This window comes from Ursus arctos, unplaced genomic scaffold (assembly GCF_023065955.2).
Source record: "Ursus arctos isolate Adak ecotype North America unplaced genomic scaffold, UrsArc2.0 scaffold_34, whole genome shotgun sequence".
NCBI lineage: Eukaryota > Metazoa > Chordata > Mammalia > Carnivora > Ursidae > Ursus > Ursus arctos.
Genome location: NW_026623030.1, coordinates 5,811,765 through 5,836,991, shown reverse-complemented (window position 1 = coordinate 5,836,991; position 25,227 = coordinate 5,811,765). Strand labels below are relative to the sequence as shown.

Below are 25,227 nucleotides of genomic sequence, written 5' to 3'. Positions count from 1 at the left end.
AGTTATCTAACCTCTTTAGGGTTAGAGTTTTCTCTCTGTGGTTTGAGGGGGTTTAAAGCAATGTCCTCTAAGGGCCTCTACTGGATAGGATGTTCTGTGAAGTCTGAGTGCAGTGGAAATTATTGCTGGTAATCACTGTCTCACCTTGACCAGTGGGTGGTAGGAAAAGCCATCCCAGTTCACAGGCTCAGAGCCAGTACCGTAGAGTAGCCTCTCAGCCATGAAGTGCTGCCTTCAGCTCACTGCTTCGGGTGGGTTCGTCTTGGAAGTGTTTGCCGAACCCTTCCGTGTGTACCCCTCTGAACACTGATGGCCTTCATCCACTCTTCCATTCGTTTAGCAGACACAGGCATCAGGCATTGTCTTAGCTGCTGAGAGGAAATGGAAAGTCAGCCAATCACTGTCCTTGTCCTCATGGCACTTACAGTCCAGCGGGAGAGATGGGTGCTAAGTGATCAGGGCCCCTGCATGCAGCCATGACTACGGCAAGCGCCGGGAAGCTGGCTAGCCGGGCTCTTAATTTAGCCTGGGGGATGATAAAGGAAGCCTCTTCGATGAAGGTCATTTGAGCTGAGATTGGAAGGTGAGCAGAATCATGAGCAGGAGCCATGGGAGAGGGTTAGGTGGGAAAAATGGATGAGGTACCATTTGTTCTGTTTCTCTGCCATTTTGCTGATTCTTGGTTGGTTATTAAGCTGTGAAAGCAGGTGTGCCTTGCCTCTGCTATTTCTGGGTCCTGATCATCTACCTCTGTCCCCCAGCCTGTTGGGTCATCTGACACTTTCTTACTGAGGGTGACTGGGTTCCTGGCCCAGTCTTGGATGATTGGGTCCCTTACTGAACAGAACAAAGTCTCCAGGTCCTGGGCACCCTCCCCTCTTTTTTGTATATTTCTAGAAAGGGTATCTGTGTTGTTAGTGGCTATTAAGAAAACATATTATGTCAGAGTTAAATTTTAACTTAAAAATTGCATTTATGGAGACTGAGTGTATGCAGGAATATAAACGTTATACATTAATAAGATAAAACAGTTGTGTCCCTCTGGTCTTTATTGGGAACCACACACATCATGCCCTAAAAATCCATGCCTGAAACCCCAAAATGCGCTGTTACACACCTGTCACCATACTTTTAAAAGAAGTAAAGAATTGGTGAGTGTGATAAAGATGGGGAAAAAATCGTTTTTTCTATTTTTGTCTACATTTGCCTTAGTCCTTCCCATAGCCATTTGAAATGTGATGCAGGATGCTTGATTTTTTTTTTTTTTTTTTTTTTAAAGTGAGGTAGCAGGATGCCTGGGTGGCTCAGTCAGTTAAGTGCCTTCACTCAGGTCATGATCCCAGGGCCCTGGGATGGAGTCCTGCATTGGGCTCCTTGCTCAGTGGGGAGCCTGCTTCTCCCTCTGCCTGCCACTCCCTCTGCTTGTGCTCTCTCTTTCTCTCTCTTCTTGGACAAATAAATCAATAAAATCTTAAAAAAAAAATGTGAGGTAGCATACCTTTTGCAATGAAACAAAATAAAATAAACGGAAAGCCTGAGTAAAACAACAACAAACACCTTACCACACTTCAAATTGCCTCTGAATTTAGAAACAGAGGACAGATAAAGGCTAGCATTTCTGTGCACTGAAAGTACCATAGCAAAGGGCAGAGAAAATTAAGGTTTTATAGGGCAGATGGGTTTTTGTTTTTTTCTGGCAATTTCATTTCCTGAAATTGATAGGTATAGTACATGTGATTAGGTTTACTTTAGAAGTTAGTGTAGGACTTTAGGATGTTGATACTGTGTGTGTTGGTCATTTTATGTGGAATATTTCAATTCAGAGAAAAAATGTTTTGTTACATTTTCAAGCACTTCAAAACCATCATTTGCATAAATGATTTTTAATTAAAATAAATTTTGTTACCTATTCATTAAATTTAAGTACTCGTGGTAGGCTACACCATATTAACTGTGATACTGCAGGTCCGTGAAGGCAATACGGTTGAATTTTTAATATAATTATAGTGCTTCATTAATACTAAGGTTTTCCTTATAGTTAGTCTGTATTAGTGATATTTTACTTTACTACTTTATATTTACAACAAGAAGGCTTAACAGAGTGTTCCTTTCTATTATGTGCTGTTTTCTTAAATTATTTTTCTTTCTTCTGGTTTGATGGTGAAAAAGGATTAAAGGTTATATTTTTGAAAGATTGATGTAAATTAATTAGAGTGAAGTGATGATAATGGAAAAAAGGTTTCTTTTCTCTAATACTGGGGATTCCTGTTCAGGTTCTGTTTTAAAAAGTCTCATCCTTTGGGCTTCTAACATTCTTGTTATTAGTGTTGCTTCTTGTATAATATAACAACACTAAAATATCTGGAAAGTATTTTGTAAAGTGCTTTTATTATTTGACATGTAATGTAAATTTTCAGATGGAATTTGCTTTTCCTTCTTACTCTTTAAAATTTTGATACAAGCCTTTGTTTTCCCCCTTGAGAGTAATTTTTTAAAGATTAAAAAAAATTATTAGAGAGAGAGCATAAGCAGGGAAAGCGGCAGGCAGAGGGAGAGGGAGAAGCAGGCTCCTGGCTGAGCAGGGAACCCGATGTGGGGCTCGATCCCAGGACCCTGGGATCATGACCCAAGCTGAAGGCAGACGCTTAACCAACTGAGCCACCCAGGTGCCCCAGGAGTCATTTTTTAAAACTAGTCAATCCAAATCATTCCTGGAGTGTTGATGGCAGTGGATACGAACCTCAAACCGCACTTCTAATACCTCAGGAACAAGCTCGGGAAATGGGTTTCTTCTTCAGTGTATCTATGAACTATGAGTAACTGAGGGACAGACATTTGAATGTTGTGTGACCTTTGTAGCCATTTTTAGCAAGCCTTAGAGCAGAGAATGCTGTCTTCTTTCTTTTTTCTGGGGTGCAAGTAAAAGCTGCCTTTGCTCCCTGCCCCTTCACAGACACTTAGGAAAAGGTTTTACATCTGCCCCTTCCTCAGAGCTCCCCCAGTGCCCATAGCACGGCCATGAACACCACTCTGGGTGGCGTTTTCTTTTTTTCTCTCTCTCTTTTTTTTTGGCCTCTATGGGTCTGCTAAATTTAATGCTACAAGTCATCAGGAAAGTGATCTCTTTCTTTTTAATTTCAGCGAGGGGAGAGGCGAAGCACAGAGAGCAGCAGATCAGACCATACTGAGCTCCCTTAGAGCGGCTGAGACCCGTGGAGGATGCTGGCTGCCAAGTGGCTGAGGAGGGCCTCACTCTAAGGTGGGAAAGCAGGTCTCAGCGGGACAGCTTCCTCTGCTCCTGGGCTCACCATGGCCTTCACTCTTTGGCTGGACGGCTGACGTGACTGTGTGCCCCAAGTGTGCACGCTGCTGGACTGGGTGCTGACCCAGGTACTGCCTGCTCTCAGGGTCTGGGAGCAGGGCAGGTGGGCATCAGATGCTACCAAAAGCCGGACTGGGCAGAGCGATGGACTCCGACAAGCTAAGATGGAAGTGACCTGAGGCCTCGCCCAGGCGGTTTCCTCTTGACAGGATAGCTTAAGAGTTGGAGCACAGGCTTGTCTGGGGAGCAGTATGCAGGAAGCTGGTTTTCAGGCCACAAATGCTTTCACAGGTGAGAATCCTCCATACTTAAAACTTTATTTGAACTCTTAGTTGGTACGTAATAAAATACCAAACAACTCTATAAAATGAGTGTGCATTTACATTTATGAACTGAAGGCCATACAGAGTCAAGGGGCTCAGGCTGCCATGGTAACTCATTTTGACAAAATAATAGTATGTTTTTCTGCTCTCTAAATAGGAATTTGAAAAAGCATTTGACATTTTATGATTCTGCTTTTGTCGAGTAATACAGCACACACAATATCCTGCAAGTCATTGTTCTCTAAAGGAAATGTCACTTGCAGAGCAATGTATGGGGGTATGTTGTTCTTTACAGAACTGCAAAGACTGAGGGAATAAAGTTCTTGATGATGAGTAACTTCTCCCTCCCCAATCTTTAGTTTTCCTTCTCTGATTTATTCATGTGCAAATGGTGGTGGGGTGGCAGTTCTGTTGAACTGACCATGTAGTTAGGATTCTTCTCATATAAGTGAGCTAATGGGGGAGCCCCACATCACTATTTGACATTGCTTTGCCCCCTGGCTTCCAGTTTGCACATTTTGCAGGGAATCACTTAGTCTGTCTGATGCCCCAGAGGCATGGCCTGAAACACAGGGCCTTTTGAATTTGGGTCCTTGTTTCTCATCTGATTCACTTAACATCCCAGTAAGTCACGTAATCCTTCTGGGTCTCTGGCTCCTTATTTATAAAATGGGGGCTTTGAAGTTGAAGAAACTCATGGAATCCAGAAGAAACATTTCTACATAAAAAGAGGGTTTTGTTTTTGTTTTTGTTTTTAAGGAAAGATGGTAGAATAATCATAAGAAGTGCCCAGATTCTCTGGTCCTGTGGAACCTGAAAGTCTGCAGCATTTCAGATTCTGTGGAGAGAGCAGGTCAGGTTGTCAGGTGCTTAGAAAGGTGGCGGCTCAGGCTGAGGGCCCCGTGGACTTGGATTGGATTCTGCCTTCTTCCCTGACTAGAGCTCTGCTCTTGTCAGTCGTTGAGCTCCTTTATTTTCCCTTAGCCTACTTGTAAGTGAAGATGGCCACGTTCCGCTCTCAGTGGTGCTGCTCTGAGGAAAAATGGAACTGCTATGTGAGATGCTGAATGTGGAGTTCGATGCTTTCCAGGCCTTGGCTGTTTCCTGATGTGGAGTTACAGTGTGGAGCCTGGTTGCCTGGTCCAGTCCTTCTTGCTCTCTGAGCTCACACGTTTGAGTGAGCTCCTTGGACCTGTCAGCATCTGCATCTGTAACATGGGAGCCCTCATCACGGGGGCTGTGCTGGGGAAGGTCCTCGTAGGGTGGTCACGGCCCTTTGAAGATGAATGAAACACTATTTAAATGTAGAGTCAGAAGAGCACGCAAAGTTAGGTGCTTTAGAACGATCTTCAGACTTCCAGCCTGGCCGACTGGAAACCCTGCCCTCCTGTCCTCCCTTGATAGGTACACTTCAGCTGTTTCAGTCACATGAGCTGCTCCTTCGTGGAATGTCACTTCCACTCTTCTGTGTGGAGGGTAGCATACAGGGCCACGACACAAAGCACCTCTGTGAAGTGGCCAGGCCCTTCAAGCTTTTCTTCCCCATTCCCTGGGAGACAACTGGGGAGGAAAGGCACCCAGGAGATGCATGGGTAGAAGCTCTTAAGGCAATTCTGAGAGGAAGAGCGAACAAAAAGAACTGGAGTAAGAGCAGCACGTGGTTCAACAGGTAGACTAGCGTAGTCCCACACTCCCCAGCTGTCACTGCCTACCCAGGAGGGGAGAAGCTCCTGTAGTCGTTGCCTCCTCCTGCCTGGCTCCTGAGACTCCTGCCTTATTGCCAGTCCCTTCTTGGGCAGTCAGCCCTTTAGAGGGACCTGACCAGGGAGTGGAGATGACAGGGGTGCCCCACTGGATTTTAGACACAGTGTCTCCTGAGCCTGGCATTGGTCTGCCATGGTTCACACTTAATGCAGTTGTGTCCAGTCTTCACCACTTGTTGGGTTGCTCTGCAGCTCCTCTGCTCTAAGGAGAAAGGAAGCATGCTCCCCACTGCTGTCAGGATCCCAGGCTGGCTTGTGCCTGGGGCCTTGAGACAGTTGACTGTGAATAATGGAAACCCCTGGGTTCTGCCTGGAGAATTCACAGTAGTTAGGACAGTGCCTGAAACATTAAGGCCCAGGAAAATGGCAGCTATAATTATGACTGTTACTGCCCTGGTTGTGGGCTATGCACAGGACCCTCGTCACTTCCTCACAAATTTGCTCTTAGCCACCCTCTCAAGGCTCCTCCCCAGCTCATATTTTCTTAATTTCTTTTAACTTGTAGTTTACCCAAGAACTCTGTTTCCTTACAAATTTGGCTTCCTCCTAGTTGCTTCAGCCTACCTAATAGTAATCATATTGGTAGCAGTAGAAAAATAATATCCATGGCCAATGTTTCAGAGAACTTACCATGTGCTTTATCTGTGTTAACTCTGTCTTCACAACAACTCCAAGGCGTTGTTAGTGTGCTGGTATTATTGGTGCAGGGGCACACTCAGCAAAGCCAGCAATTAGACTGAGCTGGCAGCCTTTCCAAATCTAGCACTGTGTGTGCAACCTCAGCTGCACATGGGGGTCACCTAGGGAGCCTTACCACTGCCTGGGTTTCCCCGTCAGAGACTGGGATTTTATTAGCCTCTGTATCACCTAGCCCTGCTAAACCAGGAGCTATATCTTAACGAGATTCCCAAGTGCCCGGTGCATAGGAAAGCCTGGCGAGCTGTGAGAGCCAGCCCTGTACAATGGGTGGTGTTTAGAGGAGAGGGTAGGTTGGGAGAGTCCATTCTTATAAAAAGGAACTGACTTGTCCCATTTCCTCAACAGAAGGGATTGAATTAAATAATCTGCACATTCGGTTTTTTTTTTAAAGGTTTTATTTATTTATTTATTTATTTATTTATTTATTTATTAGAGAGAGTGAGAGAGAGAGAGGACAGGAAAAGGAGTAAGAATCTGAAGCAGACCCCATACTGAGCTCAGAGGCCAACGTGGGGCTCCATCCCACCAGCAGCAAGATCATGACCTGAACCGAAACTAAGAGTTGGATGCTTAACCAGCTGAGCCACCCAGGTGCCCCTAATCTGTGCATTCTTAAGGAAGCTGTCAATTATTGCGTATTAGCTATTGGAGTTGGGCCCACGACTACCTGTAGGACAATGGTTTTAGCTTCCCAGTATCTCTAGGGAAATAAGCAGTGGTAGAATAAAGGAGATGTATGTACTTAGCCTTTTCTCGAAGTGGGTCCCTGTGGACTGGGCTCATCATTTTTTATTCTGTGCTTGCTCTCTTCTCATCTTTCTTTCCCCACATAGTCAGTGAAAGTTACTTATGATGTAGAATGAAAGGGACAATCCTCTGTCCCTGCCCAAGTAGTGGGGTAAAGCTGTAGTCTTAGAGGTAAGTAAGAGGCTGGTGCCCACCCCCTTATTTGGTTTGCTGTTCTTATTTTTCTTGACTTTAGTCTATTCTTTTTTCTTTCTTTTTAAATTTTTATTTATTTATTTTTGAGAGCGAGAGAGCGTGACAGAGAGAGAGCGAGAGAGAGCGAGCGAGCACAAGCAGGGGAAGGGGCAGAGGGCAAAGCAGACTCCCCACCAAGCAGGGAGCCCGATGCAGGACTCGATCCCAGGACCCTGGGATCATCACCTGAGCCAAAGGCAGACACTTTAACCCACTGAGCCACCCAGGAACCCGACTTTAGTCTTTTCTTATCCCAGGGCAACTAAAGGTGCTAATGTCTTAGTTTCTGGAATCGAAGATGTGCTGATTTTGTGGATTCTCTAGACCCGTGGAAAAGAGTCTTGCCTTAGATACTTAAGATGGAGAGAGGGTTAAGGCATTTTTCCTTGGCTTTAAATCTTGTTTTAGAGCATGGCAGAAGTCATTATATAGTTAACCATACCGCCACTTAAAAAGATTTGTCAGTTTATGTTTTATGTTTAAATTCCCTTATTGATGGGGGTCTGGGGGGCTCAGGATTCCTATTAAAGAAGGGCTTAGGGGCTGCAGTCTGGCCAGGAGGGAAGCCCGTGAAACCAATGTGAAGCTGTGTTTGCATGGCAAGCCCGTTGCTTGTTTTGGAGTGTGTGCAGCTATTGTGATGGCTGGTTGGAGCTCGGAAGCCGCTTCCTCACCATGCCAGTGCTGGTTTGCCTGTTTTGCAAACCTTACATCGTGTTTCACGTGTGAATGTAGGTGTACACAACACACATGGATACATATTGCAAATACATCCTCCTAATTATGATTTTCTTAGGCTATTCCTTACATACAGGAATTTATACATTGTTTTAAATTTTCTCAGCACATATCATTTATTTTTTTAAAAGATTTTATTTATTTATTTGACAGAGAGAGCAGAAGCAGGGGGAGCAGCAGAGGAAGGGAGAGAAATAGGCTCCCCGCCAAGCAGGGAGCTTGAGGTGGGGCTCAATCCTAGCACCCCGAGATCATGACCAGGGCTGAAGGTAGAGTTCAGCCAACTGAGCCACCCAGGAGCCCCTCAGCACATAGAATTTAGAAATGATTTTATCATTTAGATACTATTTTATAACAAAAAAACCTTAAATTTTCTCTTTTACAAGTAATACCTGTTCATTGTAGGCAAATTTGGAAAGCACAGAAAAATTGCAGTTAGAAAAATAATTACCCATACATACAGTCTTGCCATATGAAACTTTCCACTGTTAACATCTGGCTTACGTCCTTTCAATCTTTTCTTTCTTGCATAAATTTCTTCCTGTAGAACTGTTTGTAATATGTATTCAGTTTTGTCACCTGATCATTCCCCTTTAAAATTACATTATGAGCATTTTTTTAAAAAAGATCTTTTGTATTTATTTTAAAGAGCATGCACGAGTGGGGGGAGGGGTAGAGGGAGAGGGTGAGTATCCCTACCAGAGCCCCCTGCTGAGCACGGAGCCTGACTCTGGGCTCAATCTCAGGACCCCGAGATCACAACCCGAGCTGAGATCAAGAGTCAGACACTCAACCAATTGAGCCACTCAGGCATTTTCTTTATAAATATGTTTTAAAATTGCTACATAGTATCCTTTTATGTGTGTGTACTTGAATTTTTAAATTGTGTTCTTATTATTAGCCATGGCAGCTTTTGACAGCTTTTGCCTTTATAAATAATGCTTTGATGAACACCTTTGTGCAAAAAGCTCTTCTATGTATTGGGTCATTTTTGTAGGTTAAGTTCCCAGAATCAGAATTATGGAGTCCAAAGACGTGAACTTTATTAAGGTTTATGATTGAATTTTGAAAGGAATCGATTGGTCCTAGCTTCTAAGACTGTGCTGAGGTCAGTTTTTTTCCAGTCGTCTGTTCATAGTTGCTGTGGCCAGTCCTTGCCATTTGGCTGTGAGATGAAGCAGCCCTGGCCTGCACTGCAGGGTGTTGTAAGATTAATGCACATTTATGGAGCTCTTTGCAGCATGATGCTATAAAGGCTACCCTGAGTGTCACGAGTTATGACAGTGACGCTAATATTTTATTTGGGCAAGTGAAAACTCAAGCATCCTAGGTTCAGTGTTTTCTTTTGGGCAGTCTTTCTGCCTGGCTTTAGTTCATGGAAGCAGTAATGTAGATGGACAGACTCCAGCAAGATCACTCTTGTAAAAACAACCCCCCAGTGCCTCTGGGCATAGAGAAATGGGAATCCTTCCAGACTGGGTCGGTCAGCTTTCTGTTGAAGCATCCTAATAGTGATGGAGATTTCATCTGAGGTTTACTGTACTCTCTGATGACTTGGAAAGCATCCTGCCTGGGTTATCACCATTATATCCTAAAGAAGATGCTGGTTTCAGATTCCAAAGCCACCCTTAAATACTGTTTTGTATAATTAAATTTCTTAGGCTTTTGGAATCATTTCATTCTGTATTAGAAGAAGCGTATGTCCTTAGATGACTAAATAAGTGAGCCAAATTCCTGTAGAATTTATAAGTCTTTCTTGTGAAAAGGGTAATCAGACCTAGTTGTTAAATACATTAAGGTTATTTCACTCATAAAGGAGATGGATGAGAGTTTATTTAATAGTCTTCAGGTGAGCTGAGCTATTTTATGGATTTGGGGGCTTGGGTTTTCTTAGCCACTAATGGCCAGAAAGGAATCACGTAACTTGAATTGTTGGGATGCTTATTTTTCCCCATGGAAATGTTTCACACTCCCTAGAGCACTGGGACTCTGTGTGGTGTGGGGGGTGGCTTTACTTGGACTCTGAGCAGCCCAGAGGGATCCTGACCAGACTTTCAGCTTACTGCTGATCCCTTTGAGGTTGTGCCCGTGTGCTGAGCATGGATGACCTTAGTGCACACTTTCCAGATCTGCCTGGAGGATGCTTGTTTTAGGAGACGTGTTTCTCAATTGGGGTTGGGCGGGGGGGAGGTGGGTGGATTCATGGCCAAATTCTGGAAGAAGAAATTAAGTTGATTACTTAACTATAAAATTTTTCAAAGTCTTTAATATGGGACTTGCAATATGAAGGTCCCGAATGGGCAGATGATGGGCAGAATTTTCCAAATAACAAGACCTTGTGGGCTTTTTAGCAAGGCAAACACAGAGGACAGCACATGCTGCCAGTCCGTGGCGTTGCCCTCCTTCTAGCTATCCTTCAGGTGTCGCTGTCCTCTGGTGCTAGTGAAGCAGACCCCTATTGGGGCAGCTTCTGTTGAGTCCATGTTTAGAGAACTCTTGCCAGACATGTGTAAAGTGCTGCAGATGGAAAAAAGGTAACGAGGCAGTCTGTCTTCCTGCCTCCATTCTCCCCCTTTTCTAGTTCTGCCAGTATTCGTTAAAGTGCAGCTTTAATTATACCTTCTCTTGCTCCCCAATTTTTCATTGTTTCTTCTTGCTTCCTAAAAAAAGTTCTGGACAATCTGAACCACTTGCTTTTTTTTTTTTTTTTTTTTTACATTTTTAAATATTGCAATGCTTTGCTAATGTTTTTTCATCTCCCTTAGACTTTATCCTTCTACCATTTTTCTCTGACCTCAGGGTCTATATTAGTTCCATGAAATCTTTTGTGATATGCATGCGAGAAGCCCAGACGATCTTCCTACTCGCAATTTAATAGATGTGGAAGTGATCGATAATAATAGCTTTTTGTAAAATCTTGCATTCTCTGGCTTGAGGGAAGTGGGATTTACTAAGAGAGCTATCAGAACATACTGTGGTGTATGTGCTTGGTTTTTATATTGCCCTATTTAGCTTGGCATCTGGTCCTCAGTTATAAACCTAACCCTTATTTAATAACATTGTTTCTATGTGTAAATAATACATACTTTAAGTTGTTTTTTAATAAGTCCTGAAACTATCTCCATTTTCTTTCCTCTAAACTATTCTGCACTGTTTCTAGAGTTTTCCTAGTATGACAAATGTGATAATCTTCTTTTTTAGAGACATTATGGTAGCCTAATGTCTGAGGAGTGTATATACCCATTTTAAATATGGACAAGAAATAATTTCAGTGTTGCTTGAAATTGTATTTATTTTAAGGTTACTTAACTATGTACAACATAAATATAGTTTAAACTCCTTATTTTGATAGCTTTTAAATAGCTGTAAAATCAAAACAAATATTACAGGACTTATAAAGTCAAAAGCATTCAAATTACTGTTTAACCTGACGTATACTTTTATTTTGTTGAAGGCTTCCATTTCCCAGCTTTAAATTTATGAGCAGAGCATTCTAAAGGGTGATTCAAAGTGATGGTGGTGGTGTCTTTGCTGGATTTTAGTATAAACACACAAAAGTCAAGGTTGGTTTGAATGTTGGTTTTAAGTAATCAGCACTGGTTTAAGATGAATTCCTTGTTCTTGAATATCCAGGGTAAAAAATGACCAACAAATCTCATTAGGTTCTTTGAAAAATGTTGGCTTTTGTCTGTGATATTTTTGAAACTTGAATGTTTATGTGACCCTTGAAAGGAATGGTTTAGCTCTGGAGAAATCAAAGACTTGTGCAGAAAGTAGGTGACTGCTTCAACAAGTGACTTCTTGAATTTCTTTCGTGGGTCCTAGATTCTTGGTGCATTGCAGAGGTTTTAGAATCCTTTGTTTCGACTATCTTGTGCTTACCATTGTAGGATGAACTCAGAGGCTAGAGAAGGCGTGGCTTCCAGGAGAAGCAGCCAGTCCTGGATAGTACTTTCCCCCAAATTCCTGCTCAGGGGGTGTTGATGAGTTGGCTAACCATTCTGAGGCATGCCTTTTACAACACTAAAATGGAGATAATAATAACTACTCAGTAGGATTTTAGTAAAGATAAATGAAGTAACATATGTAAAGTATCAAATATAGAGCCTAGCAGGTAGTTGGTACTCAATAAATGGTTTTCTTCTCCAATCACCATCTTCAAGAGGTTAACTATAAGTAAAGGCCTTAGAAAAACCAGGGATTCATTTAGCAAATGTGTGATGGGAGCTCGCGCCACATCTGTGAGGGATTCAGAGCAGATTGCTATGACCCGTCTCCCTGGAGCTCAGGACCTGCATGTCCAGTGCATCATCGCTGTTGTGGAGCTGGGAGCATGGTCTAGAGAGGCTGTGGACTTTTGCTCAGACCCCTGGCCTCTCTGCTCATGGAAATCTCCAACATATGGTTTCCTCTCTCCCTGAATCCAGTCTGGTTTCTGTCTCTGCACTCAAGTCACTCTATCTGCCTTGCTCAGAGACAGCCCTGGGTGATGGTTTCTCTCCAAAGTTATCACAGGTCACGGGTGTGCACCTTGAAGGGTCTAAGTTGGAGTAACAGGTCTACATGTGTTTATTTCAGGACATTATGTTCAAATGTGAAAACTCAGAGGGGGATTCAGAAATAAACATGTTTGACATCTGGTTCTATTTAAAAGTTTTAACCAACAATGGTGAATATGATAACATGGACATTTTTCCCTTTCGGCTGACTACGGTATTTTAGAATGTTTCCAGAGCAGTGTGCGGAAGACACCTCTTGGTTCCAGATTTAGGATGACTGTGCGTGGTCCTGCATCTGGGCTCAGGGCTCCTCATATCAGAAGTAAGATGGGAAACCATGCTGTCTTATTATTTAAATTTATTGTTTTTCTTTTGTGGTAAAATTTCAGAAAATTAAGGGTGTTTTCCTTGCCCTTTGAAATTACTTATCCCTGATTGCAGATATGATGTTTCACAGAGCTGACATCAGGAGTGAAGATTGATTGTCTGCTCTGCCAGGTGCTTTCGCATATGCAGTCTCCATTCAATCCTTGCAACAGCCCTGGGTGGTACCTGTATCATCCCAGGTTTATTGGTAAGGGAACAACACAGGCCCAGAGTAGGTCTACTTGAAGCCGTGCTGTCTAGCAAGCTGCAGTGCCCGAGTTGAAACACAGGTCTGTCTGTGCTGGAGCTGGCTCTTAAGCATGCAAGGGAGGAGAGAGAAACAGGCCTCGTCCTTTAGAGATCAATGCAGGGCACGAAGAACAGAGAGAGAGAGAGAGAGACAGGAATTTGAAGCTTGAAACTGAACTCACATAGTAAGCATTTGTCGGATAGTGTTGTCTATTTTCTACCTTGGAAAATACAGACTTTTACGTGTCTGCCTCTTAATCTCACCAGTTTTTATGTCATTCTGCTTTTGGAATGTTACAGGAATGAAAGAATGAACCATGGCAGTGATGGTTGTACAGCCAGGTGACTGTACTTATGCCACAGAACTGTACACCTAAAAATGGTTAAAATGGGAACTTTTATATTACATACATTTGCCCACAATAAAAATAAACACTTTAGAAAAAAAGAACCAATACGGTTGAGCTTATCAGAAGAGCTCAGATTTGAGCAGGGGCTTGATGGAGAGACAAGCAGAAAGAAGTGTGGGAAGGTGGGAATAGTCGTGTGAGTGTGAGGAAGAGCAAAGGTCTCATTTGGCTTAAGGGCAGATTTGGGGTGAAGTGGGTGCACCCACAGTTGGGCATGCTGGTAAGCTGATATTCCTCTAATGTTGATTCAGTGCTCATTGTGGGAGAGTTTGCTTTCAGGTGGCCTGCAGTTACCCCACACAGCGTCTGTGCTGCTGGCTGTAAGCACGTGGATCCCACACAGCAAAGCAAAGGCCCTACAGGTTAGCAGCTCCAGGCCCTAGAAGGCATTTTAACAATTATCTGTTATTCCTGGGGATTCCCTTCCTGTTCAGAACACTGATCATAATGAGCTTTCAACTGTCTACAGAGTACTTATGCAAAGAGATAAGATAAATGTAGTTTCTCCCAACTGTTGTTATTTGTAAAGATGTTTGAGGGCACCAGTACTGTGTTGGTGCTCAGCATAGATTGGCCTCCTGGGTGACTTCTTGGCTGGCATGCCCTGGAATGTGGTTCTTCTTGGATGGAGTAGTGGTGAGGTTGGAGACTGAGTTTAAGCCAGGAAATTCTGGAAGACTGTTTTCCTTGGGAAGCACAGGTTGTGGGGCTAGAACCTCATGGTTTCTTGGGATCTCCTTTTGTCACTGTAGGTTCTGTTGTGACTTGAACTGATGCATGGCCTCCTTGGCTATTGTATATGGTCTGGCGAAAGAGATGGTAAGAGACTCTGCTGTGACCACCTCAAGAGCATCTAGACTGACCATCCAGAAATGTCATAAACAAAAGGTAGCTGTCACTCAAAAAAAGTGTTGGTACCGGCACACTTCCCTGTTGCTTGTTTAGGACCTCCTGCCCCTCTTGCCTCATGCATCTCCTTATGTAATATTATTTGAGTTCTTTCTGGTCCTTGCCTCTGCCTCTGACCAACGTACAGCAGCCAGTGCCAAAAATCTCTGAGTCTCCTGAGTTCGTCTTTGGCCTAGGACTCTTAGACCCATTTTCCTTGCTTGTACTTGGAATTCTAGCTGCTCTGAGTACCTGGCTCTAGGTATAGCCTGCATCTTCCCATTCTGACTCTCTTTATGGAGATGGTCCTCTGATAGCCTGTACCCAGGCTGATGCTTGTATTGGGGAGTACCATTTTCCAAGTGGGAGCATATGAACCACACTGGTCCTACACACCCTGCTCACTGCTCCTACTGTGAGTTTCCTTCACCATTTAAGCCATCTGCCCCTTTTTCTATCTATGAAACAATCAGCCTTAACCTTCGCTGATTGCTTTCTCCTCTCACCCAGTCTTAACTAAGAATGCCATGAATGGAAGCATAAGGTTTCTTATCCCTACTTCCTCAGGATGAGCGTTATGGAGAGTGAGTAAATGATAGTAATCGAGTATTACTATGTGCCAAGCCATGTTCTAAGCACTTTATATGTATAATCTTATTCAAGCCTCAAAACAATTCTATAAAATAGTTGCTATTATGAAATGCGTTTGAGAGATGAGGAAAAACAGGCACAGGTTAAGTGAAGGTATCACCCCTGGTAAGAGGAGTATCTGAGATTAGAACCTGTAACCTCAGCACAAATGACTGGACTGTGCCTGGAACATGGTCAAGGCCAGCCTTTGTCAGGAAGTGTTTGACTTCCAGCTTATCAATGTCCACAGAGACCTATGATCCAAATACTGCTCTTGGAGAGGTGGCTTAGTTCATGGAGAGATACATGTTATAGGTGTATATTTAAGAAAACGTGGTCTGTAAGGACATTTTTTTAGACATAATAGTGATAAAATCATAGCCTACCTGTAAACTGTGGCACCTAATATATGGGCTTATAGCCTTGTTTACCTTCTCTAATTCTAGGCTCAGTTAGACCACACAGGAGTGTGTCTTGTTACTGTGATGGCCTTTTAGGGGTCTGCAAGTAAGCAAATGCAGAAGCACTGGAACACCTGTGTGTCTCCTGTTTGTAGCCCAGTGCAGCATGTATATTTTTCAACAGTCTAGCTGGTATATTCTCAGTGCAAACCTTGTTTCTCACAAAGTCTTTTTTTCCTTTTAAAAACACAAAACGCACAAGAAAAATTCCATTTATTTCGGTAGACTGGCTAATATTATAGAATAGAAGAAAGATCTGCCTACCTCATGTTTCTGGGTTGTTCCTGCCTCCTGCTACTCCATTCGATGCTTAGACATTGGGCGACTACTTCCTAGTGCAAGAGGAGGTTCGTTTGGACCCAGAGCATGAGAATACCTCTTCTAAGTTGACAGCAGATCATCCTTCACACACACGGTCAGTTTTCTGTGCCGAGGATGCAGTAAGGACAGGAGAGGGTGGGCTTAGACTCATAAGATCTGAATTTTCATCTAAGTCCTACCATTTGTTGGGGGTAAGTTCTGGGCAAGTTACTTAATCTGAACCCCAGCTTTTTCCCCTGTAAAATAGTAGTCATGACCTCAACCCATACGACTGATAGCTAAAGAGAGAACCTAGGTGACCATGCTGGACCAGGCTGCCTGTTTCCCTCCATGGCCTCCTTGCCATGCTGGAAGCCCTTGGAGCTGTGCTGTGAAGTCCCCTGGAGTCTGCCGAGGCCTTGATGTGGAGGCAGGTCTGGCCTCAGAGACAGGTTGTCTGGGACGAGGCTTCTCCTGCTCGAGAGGACGAGGCCTCCTCCGTGCCTGCCTGTAGTCTTTCGTTCATGTGTCTGTGGCATATTCACGGAGGGTGGACATGGGCAGGGGAGGGCAAACACAACTTAAGCCTAGCCATGTGGTTGCCTGTGAATAGTGCGAACACTATTTAGGTGGTTGAGGGGCTGGGACCTTTAGGCCAAAGTAGGGTGAGTGGATTATGGATGGATTTGACAGTTAATTTTGTTGCTGTCCTGCCCTTCTGTGGGTTTGTGATGTGTGAAGTGACAGCACAGGACCTAATGTACAGTCTTCACCTCTGTTGTTTCTTTATTCAGATTTGAGCAAATTTCCCATTCGGGGTCGAGCAGTTGTTAGGCCCAAACCGTCTTCTAATGTTAAATATTAGTATGTTGGCTTAAGATATTAGACTACCTCAAGTAAAAACCAATACGGGGAAGATTCATCCTTGTTGTTTGTTCCCTCCCTCGGGGTCCCTCAGTGCCCCCTGGAGCTCCTGTCCACGTTCTCCCACTCCTCCCTGTCCTGTCACTCACCGGTGCTGATGTGGTGTTCTCTCCAGAAAATGGTCTCTCGGAGTGGTGAGGGCACGTCAGGACACACAGAGAGGGTGGACGTGCAAGCGCTGGGTCTGGCTGGTTCTTCTACCTGGCAACTGTGCACCTTCACAAATGTTTTATTTCTCTGGAACCCTCTTCATCTATAAGATGGAAAATGTGTAAATGCGCACTTTCCTCTGTGGCGATACCACGTATGGACGGGATAGCTACGATGTGAAGGAGAAGGTTCTGAGTGCTGAGGAGTGCTGATGATGTTCTCTGGGAGTTCACAGCACAGGCTCCTGGGGTAGCTGAGGGAAAACGAGCTGAGCCCAGAGCCCAGGCAGGGAGATTCCAGGCAGAGGAAGAGGGAGATTAAGGTGGAAGCGGTACAGGCACAAGTGGCTCCTGACCAGGAGTGCGAAGAAGTGAGCGGGCAGTCGGAATGGGGGGTTGCAGTTGATGTGGTGGTGAGGGAAGAGCCTTTGAAGGTTTCCAGCTGGGGAGTGACTTTGTCAGAGCTGTTGTGGCAGCACTGTCCCCGAGAGGGCAGAGGCAAAGGAGGCCTGGCGGAAGGAAGTTGTGCTTGGTCTAGATCGTGCTCTGCTGGGGGAGTGTTTTTTTATTCCCCTTCACCTTCCCCCTTGATGGTCTGGGCAGCGCTCACCAGCTTTTCTTTGTCTGTTTATCTCAAAGGCACACTCTCTTTTGAGCATAAAGTACCTGTTCCTTGTTGCTCTAAGTCAGGCATATGACTGAGAGAGTACGGACACCTGTCAGCACTCAGAGAGTGGAAAGGCACTGGTTAAGACAATAAAAGAAAACGCAAGGGGAACAGCAGGCAGAGGCAGAGCGAGAAGCAGGCTCCCTGCTGAGCAAAGGAGTCCGATGTGGGGTTCGATCCCAGGACTCTGGGATCATGACCTGAGCCGAACGCAGATGCTTAACCGACTGAGCCACCCACGCATCCCTGGAATGTTATTTTCTTGCTGAAGACTGCATTGTTTCAAAAACCATTCTGTGCTTTCTCTCTTAACTGTGGAGTTCAGGTAGCTGTGCAACCACAGACAGCCTTGTGGGATTTGCTCAACTCGGTGTTTTGGAAAGAGGAATAGGACCAAAACCAAGTTGTGATTGATGGTCACATCTTCCCTTCCCTTCCCTCCCCTCCCCTTCCCTCCCCTCCCCTGTCCCTTTTCCCCTTCCTTTTCCTGTCCTTTCCCTTTCCCCTTCCTTTCCCATTCCCCTCTCTCTCCCTCTCCTCTGCTCTCCTTCCTCCCCTCCCCTCTCCCATCTACTCCCTTCCCCTGCTCTCCTCTCCTCCCCTCTCCTTCTTGGCAAACTTTGTGTTTCTTCCTTAAAGAGAAATGATTGCCAAATGAAGTTATCAAAATATTAGAGTCTCGCAGCTGAGAGAGGAATTATATATTGAAGAATTAAGTGGCATCACCTTGTTTCACCCGTGTTAAATAAACACCGCACCTAAAAATGATTGCTATGTAAACCTCTGCTGATGCGACTGCTCCACTAGGTGAAAATCAGATTCATCCATTCCATCTGCAGTATTTGTTGAATTTCCAGAATGTTCTGGGCACGGTAGGAGCTGAGCCCCCAGGGGGCGTAAAGCCTGAGAGAAGACCTGGGCGAGGGGGTGAACCATTATCATCATCGAGACCCATTCCCATGGCCTTCATAGTAGCATCATCTGCACTACATCATGGACCTCAGGGAAGAGTTTTCAGTAGGACATGACTTAGAGATCAGAAGGAGGACTGGGCCAAATGAGGGGTAGATGGGGTAGGAGGGAGTCCCAGGAAGACTTGGCAGCAAGAGCAACAGCCCAGAGATGAGTGGGAAGAGCCTGGGTGGTGGTTCTATCCAGCCAGAGCTAGAGTTTACAGGGTGGTGGATACAGTGAGGATGGGTGAGTGGGCCCCAGACAGTGGCAGTGGATATGTAAAGAAGGGATGTGAAATGAGAGATGATTCAGAGGCTGGATGTGGAGATTTGGGAATCAGCAGTTGTAGATTATGGTATTGTATGCACTGCAGATACCTGCGTCCCATGCTTGCAGCAGACTTTTGGGGAAAGGAGCCCATTTCACAGCCTTTCTTTCTCTGTGCTCAATGACACTGCTTCTCTGCTCCCAGCACCTCCCTTTTTGTCCCACTCCACTCTGAGGCACCCACCCCCTCTGTCTGCCACAGGGAGAACCACGCTGCTGCCCTCAGAAACATTGCTGTGGCTGAGCTGTTCTTGCAGGGGATGAGGCCAGCTCCCCATTGCTCTCTGAACCCTGCAGTAGTGCAAACACAAGACTGCAGGTGGCCTGCTTTACTGAAGGCTGCAGATGGCCAGTAAGAGCTCAGGATAGGGGAAAAACTTTTAAAATCAAATAAGACAATTTACAGAATTTGAGAGAAAAGCATAAGTTACATTCTTCACAGATAATTCTCTCAGGGGGCAGCCTACTCCTGCCCTTTCTTTCCTGCCTATGAGTCTGCCCCATCTCTTACCGCTTCAGAAAGAGAGCGCCTTCCTCCTTCATGGAGCCCTTCCCCATAAATCTCTCTTTTCCCCGCTCCTTGCGCATACAAACCTGGGATTTACCCTCTTCCCTCATGGAGCAGGCTGTAGGACACGTGAACCCTGTATATAACACTGCTGCCTATTCCATGGTGGATGATGCCCCAGAGTGTATTTCGTTTTGAGGTCTCTGGGCCCGTGTGAGCTGAAGCAGTATTCCCTGTGTCCTCCCTGAGGCCCCAGTTTCTCTTGGTGACTGGTGTACATCTGTGCCTACTCACGCTTATCTCCGAAGGACCCCACATTTTATTTCCCAGAGGCAGTAAAGCCTGTCCAGAGACTTCAATTCTATTACTGCACATTATTATGTGCTTCCTCTTGTCTTCTGCTTCCAGACCAAACCCAGAGCCCACTGACATTATAAGAGGTAGAGTCTGTCACCGGGCCTTTCTGAAAAGGGGCCGTCTACTCCATGGGTACAGAGGCCTTCAAGAGCTTCAGGATTAGAGGTGGTTGTTCTTTTATCTTGGGTCACACATAGCTTCATTGTATTTCCAGTGTCTTTACATGGAAGTTTCTGGGGCTATTTTTCATCATTATTACTGGGGGGTAATAATTGAGGCCAAGAGAGGGAAGGAACACAGTTATGGAGAGATGGTATATAGCTTGAGAAGAGAGGCTCAGGGTAGGACTGTGTGGAATTTCAGTATTAAAGGACAGTGCAAGGAGGCCATTCAGGGGAGGGTGTCAGGATGTGGCCTGAGGGGTCAGGGGTAGATGTATGAGTGGGCGGTGAGGAAGCTGAGAGTATGAACAACTTTGTATGAAGAAGTTTGGAGAAGGAAGAAAGGGCTAAAGGGAGAGGTGGGTCAAGGGGGATACAGGGAGCAAGTTGCCAGAAAAATATGTGTTAGATTAGAAGAGATAGAGTAATGGGAAAATGGATCCCAGCTCATTGGGATCGCCTCATGGAAGAGTGAGTGGAGGCAGCGAGGCCAAGTGCAGGGGTCCTCGTGCCCAGGAGGGTACTTTGGGACCAGATAGTGTGCTCTTCCTTTCCTCCTGGGTCCAGAGGAGGATTCATTGGGGAGCAGAGTGATTGTGGAATGGAAATGAAGCCCGTTTCTGGTTCAGAGAGAGAGAGAGGAAGGACATGATCGAGACTTTAAGCAGGTTCTGGGAGTAACTAACGATTCCAGAAGTAGAACTGATACTCCCCAACATCCAGCTGAAAGTTTGGGAGCTCTTTTGGCAGACTGCAGTAAGGGCTGGAACAGGAGAAGGAATTTGGTGTGGGTGCCCTGTGTGCTATACCAGCCTAAGCTATCCTTGGCTAGACCTTAAAGCTTGCAGAGGGTTGCCTCTGCAAACTCACATGTGTGTGCCTTGTTTCTGGGTCCTGGCATTCAACCCCACCCTTGCCGTCTGCTTCCTTGGAGGGTTACTCAGGTTCTCTTGGCAAAAGTCCGGCATTACTTGGATCTGAGTTCTGGGGACCCCCAAAGTCCACTCCTTGGTTCAGAATAGATAAGGAGAGTTTCCATGTGGCCACGCTTGCTGGAAACAATACATCAGTCCATTCGTGTCTGGAGACAGGAACTGGGCCAGCTCTGCTGCTTTGCTCCTGCCCTCCACACTGGTCCCCACTCCTTTTAGCCCTCATAGATTCTAGTTTGAGGTTGAAAGGGCCTTGCTAGGGGTGATTGTATTTTAATAGAAGATTTTGTGCTAATTGTCATTAGTGGGAATTCAGTAACGTGACAACATGGGGTATGAAGTTCAGACAGTGTGGGGCGGGGGGGTGGTGGAGTAGTTTTTTGTTTAGTGTTTTTTTTTTTTTAATATTTGCATTATATTTGAAATATTTTCAAATGGTATTTGTGGAAAGAAAGGCATGTGTACATGTTGTATAGCCAGTAATTATAATGTGGAGACTTCTTTTGTTTCTGTTTCCTTCCCAACATCCATGCCTTTGTGGGAGCTGTCCTGGCCCCTGCTTGATTCTAGTGAGCTTTCAGTCACAGGACTCCAGAGGCAAGCTAAGCTGAAATGATCAGGTTTTCTCTTCTAGGAGCTTCAACTGTGAGCAGAGACACACAGGAGTAGGAGGCAGATAGAATGGACTGATCTCATGGCAGCTCCTAACATAGTCAACACAGGAGTTCCCACAATATATATCACCTCACTGCTCCACTTCCTGCCTTTCCTAGGCCTGGTTATTCACCATGTTGCTCAGCAGCCTTACGATAAATTTACTCACTCTGCTTCCTCGCTTTTATGCTTTAGTTAGCAAGAGTTTGGTACTGTTGCTTACAGCTAAAAAAATAGTGATGTGTGTATCATCAAGCTTCTCATGGTATTTTTTTTCTCATAATACTTTGAAGATTTAAATATGTATATAGATCATTTAACTACAAAGAGGATAATGAACTTGGTGGATGAAAAGGTTTGTTATGGAAAACATTATTGTGTTTCCTAGCGCAGACGTGATGGTGGGAGAATGAGGCACAGGGTGGAGTTGTCATTGTACCAGAAATTGTCTCTAACTCTTCTAGCACCAGCCCCAACTTGAACCTAATCTTGGTAAGTTTTCTCCATCAGTGCAACATTTTAGACTCTGCACCCACCTAGAAGTTGTAGAAGTGGAAGTCTCCATAGGGCCAAATTAGCAGAGCCCAAAGGGGATACCTTTCTCCTGTTTCTCTTTACCGCAAGCCCTTACAGTGAGAAATAATATAATGCATATAGACAACATTTATTTTAATTCTCCCCATCTCTTCCCCCCGCAATATATAAAATATGTAGAATGTCAGTTAACATCTCTGAACATTTATTTGTTGTAAAAATGAAGAAGTTGAACTAGGTCGATTTTTTTCCTTCTTTGTATTTAAGCTAAAACCCCCCACAACAATAGGGGTTCCTGGGTGGCTCAGTCGGTTAAGCACATGCTCCCTCTCTCAAAAAAATCAATCTTTTTTTAAAGTTTTTTTTTTTTAAAGATTATTTATTTATTTGAGAGAAAGGGGGTGGGCAGGAGCAGGAGGGAGGAACAGGGGGAGAGGGAGAAGCAGACCCCCCGCTGAGCAGGGAGCCTGCCGCAGGGCTGGGTCCCAGGACCCTGGGATCATGACCCAAGCTGAGGGCAGATGCTTAACTGACTGAACCACCCAGATGCCCCACAAAAAATAAAACTTTTTTTTTTTAAAAATCAAGAGTTCATCCATTTCACCCCCACCTCTGACAACCACCGGTTTGTTTTCTACATCTATGAACTGGGTGGGGTTTTTGGTTTTTGTTTTAAGATTCCACCTACAAGAGAGATCATACAGTATTTGTCTGTGTCTGACTTACTTAGCACGATGCCCTTGAGGTCCATTTGTGTTGTCACAAATGGCAGGTTCCATTCTTTTCTATGGCTTATCTTCCTGTGTGTGTATGTATGTTTTAGAATTTCTTTATCCATTCACCCGTCAGTGGGTGCTTAGGTTGTTTCCATATCTTACCTGTTGTAAATAATGCTGCTGTGAACATGATCCGGGGCATCTTCTCAAATTAGTGGTTTTGTTTTCTTCGCATAAAGACCCAGGCATGGAATTGCTGGGTCACAGTGGTAGTTCTGTTTTTAATTTTTTGTGGGACCTTCATAATGTTTTCTATAGTAACTGCACCAATTTACATTCCCACCAACAGCGCATAAGGGATCCTTTTTCACGTCCTCACCAGCAACTTGTTATTTTTGTCTTTTTGATAATAGCTGTTCTAACAGATATGAGGTGGTATCTCATTGGGGCTTTTATTTGCATTTCTCTGGTGATCGGTCCTATAGAACATCTTTTTTACGTGTGTGTTGGCCATCTGGAAGTCTTTGGGAAAATGTTTATAAAGATGTTTGGCCCATTTTTAAAGAGGATTGTTTATTCTTTGCCACTGAGTTGTATGAGTTCTTTATATATTTTGGATATTAGCCCCTCGGCAGATATATGATTTGCAAATACTTTTTACCATTCAGTAGGTTACTTTTTCATTTTGTTGATGGTTTCCTTTGCTGTACAGGAACTTTTTAGTTCAGTGTAGTTCCACTTATTTATTTTTGCTTTTGTTGCTTTAACTTTTGGTGTCAGGTTCAAAAAACCATCACCACGACCTGTGTCAGGGAGCTTCCTGCCTATGTTTTCTTACAGTCTTATGGTTTCAGGTCTTACATTCAAGTCTTTAATCCATTTTGAGTCAATTTTTGTTCATGGTATGAGATAGTGGTCCAGTTTCTTTTTTTTTGCAAGTGTATGTCCGGTTTTCTCAACACTGTTTATTATAGAAATTGTCTTTTCCCCCATTGTATATTCTTGGCTCCTTTGTTGTATATTGATTGACCATGTTAATGTTCTATATTAATTGACCATACTCGGGTTTATTCCTAGACTCCCTATTCTGTCCCATTGATCTGTGTTTCTGTTTTTATGCCAATACCATACTGTATTAATTACTAAAGCTTTATAATATAGTTTGAAATCAGGATGCATAATGCCTCTAGCTTTGTTCTTCTTTCTCCAAGTTGTTTTGGCTATTTGGTGTGTCTTATCTATCTATAAGATTGGTCCTGTTAACTCTCATAAGGCTAGGATGTAAAGACCACCAATGAGATGGTGGGTAGATTCATGACCTCCTTTTAAGGGGTCTCATTCTAAGAACTTACTGGACCCCTATGGAGGAAAGAGCTCTTTTCACCCCCTTTCCAACCATAATATATACACCCCATTCATGAACCTTTTCCCAGAGGTGTCTAAAACTTCGTTAGCCAAATCAGTGATATTCTAAGTAGCAATCATCTTAAGACACTGTGCATGTTTTGCAGTAGAGACATAGAGAACGGTGGTGTGCTTAAGCACGTGTGGTCTGAGATTCAGACTACCTGGGTCCAAACCCTTGCTCTGCCATAGCAGGTTTTTTGTGGCATTGGGTGAGTAACTTAATCTCTCTGTGCCTTACTTTCCTCATCTATCACCTGAGAATAACGGGAATAGTATATACTTAAGAGGGTTGTTGGGAAGATACTTGAATTTATGCAGGTATGGCTTTTTTGCAACAAGCAATTGTTAGGCATAGACTCACCTTGTTCACGCAGCTTAGTCCCCAGATGAATTTTTCCTGCCTCTGCACATCTCAGCCCACCGTCAGCAGGTCCATATGTGGGCATCATGTTTGCCCATGGGGTGTGAGGACATTTCCAGAGGAGCCATTCCAAAGGGTTTTGAATGATTACAACAGTATTGGAATTAATGGGTTAAACTCACGTGGATATATGCTTTCCTAGTTCATTTGTCAATCAACAATAAGAAAAAAAGCCTCCAATTCTTCGATACCCCTTGTAATTTGAACTTAATATTCCCTTGTGACTAGTTATTCCCAGTGCATTCACTGAAGATTAATTTCCCACTACATAACGAATGTTTATTATATATTTGTCATTTAAATACAAATTTTTTTGCTATATTTTATAATAAGGCAGAAATGTAATTTAAACATACATAGTGCTAAACGGGTTAGATTCTGCATCTTTTTTTTGTTGATCTTCCTCCTTTTTGTCTTGCTAGATGTGAAGAATACTTCTGGGCCTGGAGAGCCAGTCAGCACTGGTTGTCTTATTCACTTTCATTGATTTTTGTGCCAGGCACTGGGCTAGATGCTGGGAATATAAGGATGAAAGGACTTACAAAACAAAAGAACATTTCATTTAATAAAAACACTATACAATTGACTTGGATGGCAGGCTTCTTCAGGACAGCATGCCCATGTCATATGTATTTGTAGTTATTTTTTAATGTGGAAAAAAAGAGGGAAGCATACAAGACTTGGAGATTTTATTTCCACATGTTAAAAAAGTGCCATAAGGGTGTTTTACATGTCTATGTCCCCTTTAAGATCCTGGGAGCCTTCAGAAATTTCCATTTCCAGCAGGAATTTGGAGTTGGGTCCAAGTCCAGAGGGTTGAGGGTCGGGCTGCATCCCTCAGGAAGCTCAGACTTGGTACTCAGCACTCGGTGTGGATCCCAGACTGC

The 25,227-nt window shown here is 44.0% G+C and overlaps 1 protein-coding gene across 39 annotated transcripts in view; it reads left to right on the top strand.

Annotated features, from left to right (window-relative positions):
* LDLRAD4 (low density lipoprotein receptor class A domain containing 4) overlaps positions 1-25,227 on the top strand; it is a 421,884-nt gene that overhangs the window by 160,006 nt on the left and 236,651 nt on the right. For 35 of the 39 annotated variants that reach the window (XM_048221588.2, XM_044379514.3, XM_044379520.3 and 32 more), the window contains one exon: positions 3,142-3,613. The exons of 3 other annotated variants lie outside the window; for them this stretch is intronic. In XM_048221588.2, the coding sequence (XP_048077545.1) occupies positions 3,574-3,613 (40 nt within the window). In that variant the 5' untranslated portion in view covers positions 3,142-3,573. The remainder of the gene's footprint in view (positions 1-3,141; positions 3,614-25,227) is intronic. One more of the 39 variants, XM_057305880.1, reaches the window with a different exon arrangement.